Source organism: Triticum urartu, chromosome 5A (genome assembly GCF_056163025.1).
Source record: "Triticum urartu cultivar PI428250 chromosome 5A, HENAU_Tu73, whole genome shotgun sequence".
NCBI classification, from domain to species: domain Eukaryota; kingdom Viridiplantae; phylum Streptophyta; class Magnoliopsida; order Poales; family Poaceae; genus Triticum; species Triticum urartu.
In genome coordinates, this window is record NC_141877.1 from 522,635,732 (window position 1) to 522,649,656 (window position 13,925).

Here is a 13,925-nt window from a genome sequence, read left to right on the forward strand (position 1 = left end):
TGTGTTGACCAACTTGATTCACCCTTTGACTTAGCCTTGATCAACCTTGTATGTCTTCTCTATGACCAATCTTTGGATAATTCCTTGAATAACACCTTGGTCGACACATAAACTCCTTAAAACCAACAAATGGACTTCAAGACATTCCTATGGGAAAATCCTACGAATATAACTCAAGGCAACCATTTGTCCATGGAGAATGTCATCAATTACCAAAACCGCACATGGGGGCACCATGCTCTTCCAGGAGGCCCACGCGTATCTCCTGCCACTTGTGTCGGGGGACCGCGGGCTACCATGGTGTCACCGTGCTCATTGAACATGAACTCAATCTTTCGAAAGTGGATGTAGCCGATGAATGGAGGGGGCGTCATGTCCTAGAGCAGCCCCAGATCGTCAACCTCGAGCTCGAAGGAGCCAAAGGTGAATGTTTGGCCTGGCTTGAAGTCACCGAGCATGTATAGCTCTTAGATCTGGGTTCGATCTCCGAGCAATGTAGCTCGTGCCTGATGCGCGGCTGAGAAAGCGGAAAGTGGTCAATACTCTCAAGTGTTGTGGTGAACATGGTCGGAAGTAGGAGAACGGAGCCCGCACGCATAGTTTACCCAGGTTCGGGCCTCCTTTGGGGAGTAACACCCTACGTCCTGCTTGACTTTGTTATTCATGATGAGCATCCCTCGTGTGAAGGATTGCAATGGAGTGTATGAAAGTTGTACCGAGAGTCTAGTCTATGGGAGTAGATGGGATTGAGAGCCCCATACCACTCACTTTGTATACATAGTGAGGTCTATGGTTTTAGAGAGGGTAGATCCCATCTTGCCCGCCACCATGATGATTTGAGGTCCAAGATGGCCTTGTGGGCGTCTGCCTACTTTTTGGGACTCCCTCCTACCGCGGGCTTCCTGACGGGCCTCTTGGACCCCCTAACAAAGCTTTTGTCGGGCTCCCTTGAGAGAACCCACCCCTCCATTCAAGTTGTTCTGAATAAGATGGAGGAGGAAACATGGCACCGTCACCCCTCACTAGTTAGGTCTTCAGGCTTCGAATCCCGGTTGTAAGCTTGTGGACGGGTTTCCTATGTCCCCTCTTCTATTATTATATGATACACATGCTTCCGCGTATTTAAAAAATTTACGGTGGAGAAGCATACACACACGAGACAGAGAAAGGGCGAACGATCCCTAAAAAAAGGCGAACGCTCTATTACCCGGCGCCGGGGCACGCATTTGGCGCTTCCAAACCCGAGCAAATCAAGCGGCCAATGACGACCCACCCACCGCAAGTAACTGCCAATCGCGCGATCGGGGGCATTGAAACGCGACATCTCTCGCGCAACGTTCCCCTCCCCTCCAGCGGCAATCAAACCGAAACCAAAACCAAATCGAATCCACCCGAAGAAGACGCCCGCTCCCCTCCGAGCGAGCACCAACCCAACACGCACCGGGACGATCGGCGCCACCTCGGCACGCTGGTGTGGTGCGCGACCGTTGGAGCCGCGGGGTGCGTCTCCCCGCGCTGCCCTCGCGCCGGCCGCGGCGGGGCGCACAGCGGCCGGGGGCACCCTGGGGATTCGGGGCCTGGCGGGGCCCGAGAAAGAAAGACACCAGTCCCATGCACACACGCACGCACGCCGCCCCAAGCTCACACCTCCCTCTGCTCTCTGCCGCTCCACCTCACTCCCACCGCATGCCCTCCTCTCGCGCCGGTTACTTTTCAGCTCACTCCCTCACTCCACTCCCACTCCCTCTCCCTCTCCCAGCGCAAATTTGGAAGGACGCGACGCGACCCGACCCGACCGAGGAGTCAAGAGGGGGGAGCGCCGCGCAGTCGGTGGAGGCAACAACGGTTACTGCCTGCCTTCGTCTTCCCAGCCAAGATTTGAGAGGAGGCGCAAGGGGGGGAAGGAGGCGGCGGCTGACTGATCGATCGGCCGGCCGGCCGGGGAGGCGCGCCGGCGATGGGCTGCTGCCAGTCGAGGCTGGAGCGCCAGGAGGCGGTGTCGCGCTGCAAGGCGCGCCGCCGCTACACCAAGCACCTCGTGCAGGCGCGCCGGGACATGGCCGCCGCCCACGCGCTCTACCTCCGCTCCCTGCGGGCCACCGGCGCCGCGCTGCTCCAGTTCGCCACCGCCGAGGCCGACAACCCGCACCCGCGCCCGCCCCACCACCAGCGCCACCAGCCGCCGCCCTCCGCGCCGCCGCCTCCGCCACCGCCGCCGCCGCCCCCGCCGCTCAGCCCCGCGCGGACCGCCAGCTCCTGGACCACCACCACCTCCTCCACCATCAGCGCCTCGCAAATCCTGCCGCCCCCTCCGCCCCCGCCGCCGCCGGCCCCAATGCCGTCCAGCTGGGACTTCTGGGACCCCTTCGCGCCCTCCTCCTCCCGCTCCCCCGCCGACGCCGCCGTCGACTGGGACGACGCCTCCACCTCCCTCGCCGAATCCCCCCGCGCCGCGCCGCCGCCGCCCGTCGTCGTCACGGCCAAGGCCGCCCAGGCCCAGCCCCCGGCCCCGTCCGTCGTCACCACCACCACATCCACCGCCAGCGAGCTCACCGTCGTCGCCCTGCCCCGCGGCGGCGGCGGCGGCGGCGGCGCGGCAGGGAAGAAGGACCTCGCCGAGATCGCCACCGAGATCGACGAGTACTTCCTCAAGGCCGCCGACGCCGGCGCCCGCGTCGCCGCGCTGCTCGAGGCCCCAATCTGCGAGCTCCCCAACACCAACAACAGCCTCCCAGGCAAGAACACTCCTCAGATCAGCTTACCTCGCTCTTCCATCCCGCTCACATTTTCAATTGTGTCTGACGAAATCTTTGCTGCGTGCAATGGAATCAATTCTTGTTTCTTCAGGGAGGGTGATGAGCTACGGCAAGAACCTGAAGCCGACGGGATTGTCGTGGGGCGGCGCAGGAGGAGGGTACGGGAAAGGCAGCAGCAATGGCTTCTCCAGGTTCGGGACAGGAGACGAAGGCATGATGGGCAATGGCGGAGGCAGTGGGATCCTCAGCCACTCCTCCACCGTCGAGAGGCTCTACGCCTGGGAGAAGAAGCTGTTTCTGGAGGTCAAGGTGCGCTCGTTCATCATGTGTAACCCACTTCGTTGGCATTATTTACTAGCTTCAGTTTTGGATCATTCGATCAAAATGTGCATTACAGCTTTGAGCAGATTGATTCATCTCGACATAGAGTAGGTGAGCAGGCAGATTCATCGAAATGCACGGCTTGGTTAGATAGATAGATTTCAAGCAGTGGGTGAATGAGTGGCTTGGTGCTTTTGAGGAGCCAGTGGCCCTCCTTTTGCTGATTATGACTATCATATTAGTAGTACATTCTGTGATGGCCATGGGAGATACTAACAAGGATTCCAGCGGGGTGGCAATTGGTTCTGTCTGAAGCAAAGTACATTCTGGGCACATGGATGCATTGTTTGTTTGTTCATTCACTTTGGAATAATTCTTTTTTAACCCTCTCTGTCAGGAGGTTCTGTAAATATGATATGCACCGTACGTGCCTTTGGATTCTTCCAAGTAAAAAAGATGATCTCTGTGCGTTATTTTATAACCTGCAAGACAGAATTTCATGTGCTGCTCTGTTCTCTGAATATTGGTACAACTGATGTGATCCTTCATCGAATAGTTTCAAACTTTGTTTAGCTCATTTGCCACGGTAAAGAACTAAAGATAGGCTGTTTCATCGTCTTTCACTAAGTAATCATGAAATGTCAGCTTTAGTTTTTACAGCTTTAAAGATACAAATCCTTGTGCTTCTTTTGATGAGAGATAGGAATAGTGCATACTACATTGCTTTGCTGAGTCAATTTTTGCTCCTTTATCGCATCAAAACTTACCACATACTATTACAACTAACTGCGCAATCAAATCGAGCAGAACTACGAGGGGCTTAAGCAGGAGCATGACAAGAAGGTGGGGCTGCTGAGGAAGCAGGAGGTGAGGGGCGTGGACTACCTCAAGATGGAGAAGAACAGGATGGAGATGGAGAGCCTCGAGTCCAAGATGCTGGTGGCCACCCAGTCCATCGACACCACCACCTCCGAGATCATCAGGCTCAGAGAATCCGAGCTGTTTCCTCAGCTACTTGAGCTGGTTGCTGGGTCAGTACCACACCACCATCACTCCTCACTCATTCATTTACCGTATGCATCCAGTACTGGTACCTCACATGTCTCACTACTTCCTGTATCTGTCGTTTTTTGCATAGTACGTACTTGCATATGCATGGTCAAAAAATAAATAAATATAAGCTTGATGATATAGCTAGGCTGGACATATGGACCACGGTAAGGGGCTCCCAGATGAGGCCCGTGATAACAGCAGTGCCATTAGTTCTTTGCTGTTTTGATCCTGCCAGCCACTGATTCAGACCATGCATGCTGCTGTTTTATCTTTGGGTCCTCTGGTAAAATGCGCCTTTGGCACTGTAGCAAGTCAACACTCACTGATTTGGAAGGATGAGCATTCAAGTAGTGATAGTGGTGTTGGTGGGATCCTCATGTGTTTGACTGTCTTGACTGAATCTCCTGTTCACTGATTCGGTCAGTACTAGCTAGGCCTGCCTGAGAGATCTCCCAGCCCCCCACCCATCACTGCCTGGTCCAGCTGAGCTGACCCCTTTGGGCAATGGTGGATGTAGGTTACTTGCACATCAAACCTTTGAGGTGATGGTGGTGGTGGTGGTGTTTGGCATGTCATTGCTTGATGCTATGAGCCTGGTGATTTAGTTTGGTGCTGTTTATCGCCGTCGGAAGTGTGCCTTTAGGAAGCTTGGAACACAATAGCTGGCTAGTTCAACAGTTTCCAAAGAACTTTGTTTTCTTAAAGGAAAAGGAGGAAAGATCATGCGAGTCCCTTGTTCATGGCACCTCTGCTTTGGTACCAGCTGTTGCGTGCCTCACTCGCACTTCTCAGGTTCTTGTATAGTTTTCCATCAATGATACGGTGACCTAAGCTTGGTGTGTACTTTGTCTTAGCATCATGATGTCTCTAAATGAAAGAATTACTTTGGTATTACTGAATACACAAACCTCCTACCCGCATTTTGGTTGCATTGTCAATTACGCAGTTTTGTTCCTGCACTTTACTTCAGTTACTTGTGTACCCAGCTGCTCCTTGCCTGTGAATATCAATACTCGCATATTACAAGTCAGATAGTTAGATGCATCATTTACTTCCTGCCAGTACATTTCCCTTTCTTGGGTAAACATGTATGTTTGCTCTGTTCTCATGCATGTTTCCTCTTGTGAATGCATTCCATTTCAGCTTGATGAGCATGTGGAGGGGCATGTATGAGTGCCATCAGGTACAGACCCACATGGTGCAGCAGCTTGAATACCTGACCATGAGCAGCAACCCAACCTCCAATGACCACCGGCAGGCGGCGCTCCAGCTCGAGATCGAGGTGGACAGGTGGTACTCGGCGTTCTGCAGCCTGGTTAAGTCCCAGAGAGATTATGTCTACTCGCTGACCGGCTGGCTTCGCCTCTCCCTGTTCCAATGCCTTCACAACCCACTCATGAAAGACATCCAGAACTCTGACATCTATAGCCTGTGCGAGGAGTGGCAGCTGGCCATCGACCGGATCCCCGACAAGGTGGCCTCAGAAGGGATCAAAACCCTCCTGTCGGTGATCCACGCTGTGGTAGTCCAGCAGGCGGAGGAGCAGAAACAGAAGAAGAGGTCAGATGCTGCATTCAAAGACTTTGAGAAGAAGACAGAGGAACTGCGGTCTCTGGAGTCCAAATACGGGCCATACTCTGCCGCAGGCTATGGAGAGATGACGCGGAAGACACCAGTAGCAGAGAAGCGGGCGAAGGTGGAGGCCCTGAGGAGCAGGGCGGACGACGAGAAGAGCAAGCACGAGAAGAGCGTCGGGGTGACGAGGGCGATGACCCTGAACAACCTCCAGACAGGCTTCCCCAACGTCTTCCAGGCGATGACAGGCTTCTCCAGTGTCTGCATGGAGGCGTTCGAGTCGGTGTACAACTTCAAGCGGAGCTTGGACCGGGCGCTCGACATGAAGAGGCTGCTGACCTGATGAGAGTGGCATTGCCTGTGGTCACTGTATAAAATGTATACAGTTTGTAGGCTTGTAGTGTGATGGTAGTAGGGCTGGAAGAGAGTTTGATTTTACAGAGCCAACTTCATTGGTCTGGTACCTGGTGACTAGTCTAGGCATAGAAATGCCTGGAGCTCGTTTACTTGCTGTAAATGAACTCGAGGCCTTGCCTTCCTTTCTTTTTGCCTGGCTTCTACTAGCTGTTAATCATTCAAAATCTGGCTGTTTTGAAGAGCTGCGGTTTTTGAACATCCTGCAGATGGTGTGATCTGGGGTTGGCTTTCCATTTATTCCTCGATTGCACCGGCTTCTATAGCACCGCGCCACCTTCTCTAGCACCGCGCCACCTTCTCTCTCAGGCTTTGTATGCTAAATACTGGAGAATTTGGGCAGATGTGCTGTTTGCACTACCAAAATTTAGACTAGTTGCACAGGGTTGTTTTGTGCCATGGTATCACACAGGTGGTGTAAAACTGCAATTTCATAAATACAACGATTCAAAATTTCAATCTGTTCACACGATAAGCGTATCTTCAACAGTGAGCACCCTATCACCACAAAGAAGTTATAATGTCAACGAGCCTACGTTGTTCTCACGAAACTTTTGAGTAATTAACAGAAAATCTCAACTAGATCAAGCAGATGTTCTGGAGAGTGGAGACCAAGGAATATCTGCACAGAGATAATGGAATATCTGCATAGTTTTTGCTAGCTGCTTCACGGCACGAACCCTCGTGCGCCAGAGCATTTTGGCACCTTGCTTGCAGCTTCTATGAAGTTCTCCACTGCAACTCGATTTGAATCTGCCCATATTTCGAGTCGATGAGACGATACTTTTCGTTGATCCGCCTGTTGCTGATCACGTCTGCCAGGGTTATATCAATGTAGCCTAAGGTTTCCTGTAACAACATAATAATACAAGCAAAGTGATTGGACAATTTCGTACAATCCAGTCATTGTACTAAGAAATGCCATTAAGAGATATAGTCGAACCCACTTATTCATATCAAAAGATACTGAAGAAATAGAAGTAGTACTGTATCAAATATCTGTTGTGAACAGGAATTTTGTGGCTCTCCGTTATGACTATTTCCTCTAATATAGTCACGGAGCAACCAGAATGCTTGTAAAGCGAATTACTACATCAGTTAAGGGCCGAGCATTTCTTGTAGAATATCGTACCGTGCCATGTAACATTCCTCCTATCTTTCCAGCTTTGCTTAGGACTTGAACATGCAACTTATCATTTGTAGGTGGTTCCTCGCAAGCAAACTCAAACTCATCCTCCCAACGTGGATCCCTGTTCTTCTTGACAACCTAGAACAGAGGAGGAAAATCGAGTGCCGTAAAGCATGCGAAAAACATCATAACCTTTGTTACAAATAGCTAGGTGCAAGTGCCTAATATATACTACTACAGTTACAAATACCTTTGTTTTCTTCTCTTCTCCTTAAAGATTATCTCTGCGTATGGGTTTGTGTGATGCTTCCCTTCAACATCCTGAGCTTCGTGAAGGATGACGAAAAGCAGCCCACCAGCAGCTGGAGTGTTGTCTGGGGCTTTCTGCACTTCATCAGTACCATCCATGCTTTCTTCCTCCGTGTCTTCTTCTTCCTTGAAAGGCTTATATGTCACCTCCAAGGTAATCTGACCACGAGATTTCTCATTTTGTATATCATTTGGATCCATGGTCTTCAGTAAGTTAAGAGTCATCACTTTAGTCTCGTCCGGGGCAAGTTCGCTCAACAGAACCCTGTTCATGCCCATCTTCTCATGTTTTCCAACCTAGATACAGCAAAGAAATACCTTAGCTGCGTATTATTTGGTCATGTGTACGAAAAGAAGCTACATCGGACTCGATGAACAAAGGAAGGAAGCCATGCCTGTGCCCGGTCGAAGACATCAACAACCAGCGACTGGTTTTCCAGATCTGTCACAACAAATTTGAATTCTTCATTCCACTCCGGATTGAGATTGCTGCGCTTTACTGTTGTTTTCTTGGATGGAAGCCTGTCACCCGACATCTTAAGTTTCACATATGGATCTGATTTACTACCCAGCAGGCCCTTCTTTTCCAGATTTTGTGCTCCTGAAACCTTCACAAGTAGAATTCCAACGGGCCTCTTTGATGCTCTGTCAGTATGCGGAAGCCATTAGCAACAGACATTTTATAGAAACAACACACAAGCAACCAAAGTGATCAAAATTTTACTTTGAGGGATCCATTGTAGGGACTTGTTGTGTCTTTGGCCGCAGCAGACACATGCTGGCGACTTCCTTCTTGATGGTCTCCTGCAAATACGCAAAACAATAACGAGACATTTTTAGTGAAGGGAATGAAACAGAACAGTTTGGGAGATGCAGCATGACTGCGGTGAGTGAAGACACCCCAAAACAACAACAAATATAGTCTGCTGGCATCTAAACACATGGCCGCCGCCCGCGCGCTCTACCTCCGGCTGCTGCGGGCCACGGGCGCCGCGCTGCTGCAGTTCGCCGCCGCCGAGGCCGACAACCCGCACCCGCGCCCTCCCCGCCACCACCAGCTGCCACCTCCGCCTCCCCCGCCTCCCAAATATTAGGAAATCTATAAAAGTTCCCGTGGAGATCCACAAGATGCACAACTCAAATCAGCAAGAGCAACCCAACTCCTCTCCCGATCCTCTCACAGATGCTTGTATTAATCGCAGTGTAACAGAGTAGCAGAGTGTATAAGTATGATATTCTAGGGTTTTGGATTGGGGAACTGAGTTGATGCCGACGCAGAGGCGAAGGAATCACTCCGTCTATCTATCTTTTTCTACATTGGATTGGATGGATCTGCTTTTTAGCTGTGCATACTCGCTTTCCACCTAGCCTACTTGCGTTGTTTCTCTGTGAATCACTGTAGCACTCTCATTCCCTGCTTCTTGCCTCACATGTCACATCCTTCCCCTCTGCTTCATCACTTCTTCGCACAGGAGTCCATGGACATACGCCCACATGTTGCTCCGTGGTAGTATCGTTTATAGATGTGGCAATAGGTAAAAAAAATATAGTTCTGTTTTGTAGCTTGGCCTCCAATAAAATCTACCGCTCTTTGCAATTAAAAAAAAGGGGGAAACGCATACCTACACAAACATTAAAAATCAATTCAATCTTTTGAAGAAAACATGGAGGAATGTCGCAACCGAATCGCTACAATAAAACAACTTCTTTTTAGGTGAACAATCGTAGCAACAAATAGACCAAAAGACCATATTTCTTTAGGAATTACTCCCTCCGTCCCATAATATAAGACTTTTTTTGTAAAAGAACGTCTTATTGTGGGACGGACGGAGTAGTTATTTGCGACAGCAGCAACAATCTTTGCAGGGTCGCATGCCCGACTTTGCTGAAAAAACAAATAATGGTGACCGGCCCTGCAACATCGCGCGTTCGGCTTGTTGGCGCGCAGCAAGCAAGCAGCCTTGCAACATGAAATGTGTGCCTGGCTCTGCAATAGAGAAACAACAACAACAGCTGGCTTACAACATCAGCATATTTCTGGCTTACAACATCATGCCGCTGGCATTGCAGCACCCCCCGTATGGCTTGCAACATTGACGCCCGGGTTGATGTTGTGCATGGATCAACTGGGTAATTTTGATCATTTTCCTATACAGCGAAATCCCATTTGGTTGCAACAAAATTGAGAACAAGTATGCAGCATGCCAGACTAATACTTGCGGGATACACAAAAACACTTGCATCATGAACCAATGTTGTAGAAGACACTACACTGTCGTCGCAACAACATGAATGGAACAGCTGCTACAGGCTCAGACACAGATCATTCAGCTCTTGGCTCCGACTATGGCCAACAAGACCAACAATAACTATCACTACAATAATTGTTCATTGATGGTCGTGCTCACTCGTTTGCTCGGGCTGAACCAAGCAAAGTTTTCTAGCACCTTTGAGCCCATCATAGCCGATGAATGGCTCCACTCGGTAATTAAGAATATTGATACAGTTGGATGCACTGATGCTTCACATTTGCTAAAGGATCAACAACGACATGATGGGAGAATTATCAAGTCACTTATCCTATTGACAATATCACTTGGGATCAGTTCCAAGAAGCTTTTCACACTGCACGTGTGTATGCTAGAGCCGTGAGCTTAGGGAAGGAGTTTCTCAGTTTACGCCAAGGATAGTGCATAGTGCTTGCGTATGTATGGAGGAGTTTAACAAGTTGGATCGCTATGCACTACATGATGTACATGATGAAGATACAAGACAAGTGAAGTTTCTTAAAATATTGAATGATGAGATAGGTATGCAACTGATTGTGGTTAAGTTTGACAACTATCAAGAGATGATAGACAAAGTTATAAATTTTGAAGACAAACATTACTCGATGGAGAATCACAAGAGGAAGGCAAGCTATTACAAACTAAACAGTGGAGCTCAACAAAAACCATGTACTTCTTCTACGAGATATAATGGTCCTACAAAATATGGGAATTATAGCCATGGCCATCATAACCACAATGATCATCACAATAGCAATGATAAAGGTCCACATAACACAAACAAATTACTCTGCTACCAGTGTAGGAGGCCAGGACATTTTGCCATGGATCGCATGGAGATGGAGAGAATGAATGGAAACCCTATAAGAATGCATCTGGATCATCTCAACCAAGGGCATGTGAATCATGTCACTATGGGGAATCCGGGACAGTAGAAGGTTGAGACGTGAACCAAACGACAGAATTAGTGAAGATGAATTCACATGGGAAGTCTAAAGCCAAGTAATTGAGTTGTGATCTTTTAAGTACTAGGAAGAGCCTGTTTTGTAACTAGGAGAACAGGGCATGGATAATTTATTCAATTATGTACCAACAAGAAAATATGAAAAAGGATATAATAATCTCCATCATCTTGAGAAATGGAAGCTGCAGAGCGAATAGCGGGCAACAGCATGCGTGGCTTTGAGAAGACTAAGGGCATCTCCAACACGGACCCTTAAATCGCCTGCATCCATCTGAACCGCAAGGTCAGGACCACGCAAGCCATCCAACAGAGTCCCACATCCGTCCGCGGACTAGTTCAGACTTCTGTTTTCTTGCAAACTAGAACCAAACCATGGGCTTTGCGGGAGTCCGAACACCAGTCATGTAGGATTCTGACACCCTCGGCCCATCCAAAATTGAGCTGAAGCACATGCATTTAGAGTTGGCTGCACTATTTCCATGGCAAAATCACTCTTTCTTAACCCTCTCTTACATTCCGCTACTCTTCACCCCAATTCCTGCCCTTTTTGTGGACGCCGATGCATGAGGGGCCTTACAAAAAGCTGTCAGAGTCAGTGGTGCAGGATCCGACAAAGCGACCGCCCGTAAAATCAACTATGCATGTGGCACGGCAAGGTGCCGGCTCAGACAGAAGGCAAAGGTGGTGGCGTTCAAGAAGCAGAAGGCCGACAGAGATGGTGGTCATGCAGGGGGGGCGGTCGTGGTGCAAGGCGGGGCCAGGGATGCAAGGCACTACCGCCGTCCGTGCAGACGCCGCCCTAGCCAGAGCAATACAAGGCTCCCTACTTCTACACCGCCCAGCAGCACGAGATTTTCTGTCGATGTCAATGCGGTGCCGCTTTTCCTGGAGTCTACATCGCCACAACTTGTCCAGTCGTGGACGTCAGGCATGGAGAAACTCAGTGCCCACACGTTGTTCCCCGGTATGCCTCAAGCGGGCGAGCCAGCGTACGACATCGGGGACAAGAAGTTGTTTGAGATGAACCATAAAGGAGGTGGAGGCGGAGGCTGCTATGAGGACGAGAAGGTGGATGACTCGGAGTCCACGTAGTCGAGCACGTACACCCAGTCCGGCACATAAACCTAGACGGGCACGTACACCCAGTCCGGCATGTACACCCATCAGGACACGCAGCTAGGCACGTAAGCACAGCCGACACACAGCCGGATTGGGCCATCGGGCAGTAGGAGCAGGAGGAGGAGGACGACGACGACCCTTGGTCCACATGAACTTGTAGCCGATCCAAAGGAAAGGGGTAGAGGAGAAAACTTCAATATGAGGGAGGACGAGTTGTTGTGCGATGCGTGGTTGGCAACTAGCATCGATCTGATCCTTGGCACGGAGCAAAAGGGTTCAATATCTTGGGCCAACATTAACGCTTCGTTCCATGAGCACAAGCATTTCAAGCACTATGCCAACGAGCTCATCCGCAACCGTTTGGTAAAGTAGCAGACTAAGGCATAGCCTAGTGGTGGGAAGGGGCTGATGTCTTCCCACCCACCCAGATTCAAGGCATGGTACTTGCAATTTGGGTTTGTTGCACCAATTATACTGTATGGGGTTCCCTTACAGTCTTTCTGTCAAAAAAACCGTTCGGTAAAGTATCTCAACCACCAATGGTACATCATTCAAGAGTTTGTGTCCAAGTATTGCGACCACTTGAAGCAACTCATCGAACAGTGGCCAAGTGCTGCCAAATCTCTGAGCAAGTGTGTTGGTTATCTGGTCGGATATGCTCTATGTTTTGGTCAGTTGGTGGTCATTTTGGATGGATATGCAACATGTTGGTCGGATGCTCTTTGTTTTGGTAATTTGGCCGAATCGGATATGCAAACTGTGGACAGTGTTTTATACTTGTAGCCTCCCCGTGCATGCAATTTCTTGTTGAAGTTGGAGAAGAAGACCTTTGTCCTCATGCATTTTTGGTTGAAGTTGAATGGGCAAACCAAATGGAATTTATTCATTGCCAACTCCGTCAAGACCGCCAGCATCGGCACCGAGGAAGAAATGGGTGATCCAACCGACCCGACAAAAGAGCCACCGAGGAAGGATAGTAGAGGGTTCCATAGAAAGAAGTGGGAGGAGGAAAAGTCGAAGCGAGAAGGGGCGGCGGCCAAGATGAGGAAGAGGTTCGAGGACATCTTAGCGAAGAAGGGGAGGCATATGTCCAGCTCTCCGATATGAAGGAGGCATGTATGGCGAGATATTTAACATGTTGATGGCAGTGATTGAGAAGAAGGTCGTGCTCGAAGAGAAGAACATTCATATCACAACCATTTTAGAGGAGGCAAAGATGTTGACCTTGAAGATGGATGAGTTGGATGACGATGCAAGGATCATCGTTCAAGTCGTCCATTTCAAGAGGTTGAAGGGGCTGAAGAATTAACTGGAGGCGAAGAAGGAGAAGGAGGCGAGTGAGAAGGCAGTGGTCGAGACAGGGCGGCAGAGTGAGCGATCACGCTTGGATTGCCTATCCGGCAGCACAATTTTTTGCATGGACTACCAGACTGATATTGTCTTGTGATCGGGGATGTAAAAATTATGCATATTTGCCTATTTTTTATTGTGACCCGATGCTATGTGATTGGATGCATTTGAATTTTAAATTGGCGTGGACAGACATTTAGGAATTTGGATGGTCGGCTCCTGCATCAGTTACCGTAGAATGGTCCTCAACAAACTACGAACGAATACAGTGCCCGGCTTAAGAGTCAGCTTTGGAGATGCCTAAGTAAGGAAGAAGCCAAATCGACTAGGTGCGGTGAGTGCGCGACAGCGAAAGCGGTGGCCCCGGAACTAGCATCGGTCGCATGGACTTTATGAGAGCCAATTTTTCATGGTGCCGGAAATTGAAAAAAAAACAGCTTTTAAAGTTAAAAAAACTAAAAATAAATACGTAGGTACTTGAAATTGAAAAAAAAACAGCTTTTAAAGTTAAAAAAACTAAAAATAAATACGTAGGTACTTGGGATATTAGATGTGTCTCTATACTGCTTAAAAAAATAATTAGTGCTCCTTTTCCTGTCAGGACTCTTCATCAACCGACTGTATTATCTCACCACGTCACTTCGCCG

At 49.5% G+C, this 13,925-nt stretch overlaps 2 protein-coding genes across 2 annotated transcripts; one reads left to right on the forward strand and one right to left on the reverse strand.

Moving 5' to 3' along the window:
- The first annotated feature begins 1,416 nt into the window (after positions 1–1,416).
- Positions 1,417–6,301, forward strand: LOC125510174 (pyridoxal-phosphate-dependent serine hydroxymethyltransferase, putative (DUF632)). Its single transcript, XM_048675273.2, has 4 exons — positions 1,417–2,735; positions 2,848–3,065; positions 3,885–4,108; positions 5,274–6,301. Exons 1-4 carry the CDS (start codon positions 1,958–1,960, stop codon positions 6,046–6,048), a joined length of 1,995 nt encoding a protein of 664 aa, XP_048531230.2. The 5' UTR covers positions 1,417–1,957; the 3' UTR covers positions 6,049–6,301.
- A 234-nt stretch (positions 6,302–6,535) lies between these two features.
- LOC125510176 (synaptotagmin-2) lies at positions 6,536–9,035 on the reverse strand. Its single transcript, XM_048675277.2, is given in 7 exon segments — positions 6,536–6,968; positions 7,252–7,386; positions 7,499–7,521; positions 7,524–7,854; positions 7,953–8,202; positions 8,282–8,361; positions 8,523–9,035. Coding segments are annotated over 6 exon segments (921 nt in total). The 5' UTR covers positions 8,335–8,361; positions 8,523–9,035; the 3' UTR covers positions 6,536–6,839.
- Positions 9,036–13,925: the final 4,890 nt, after the last annotated feature.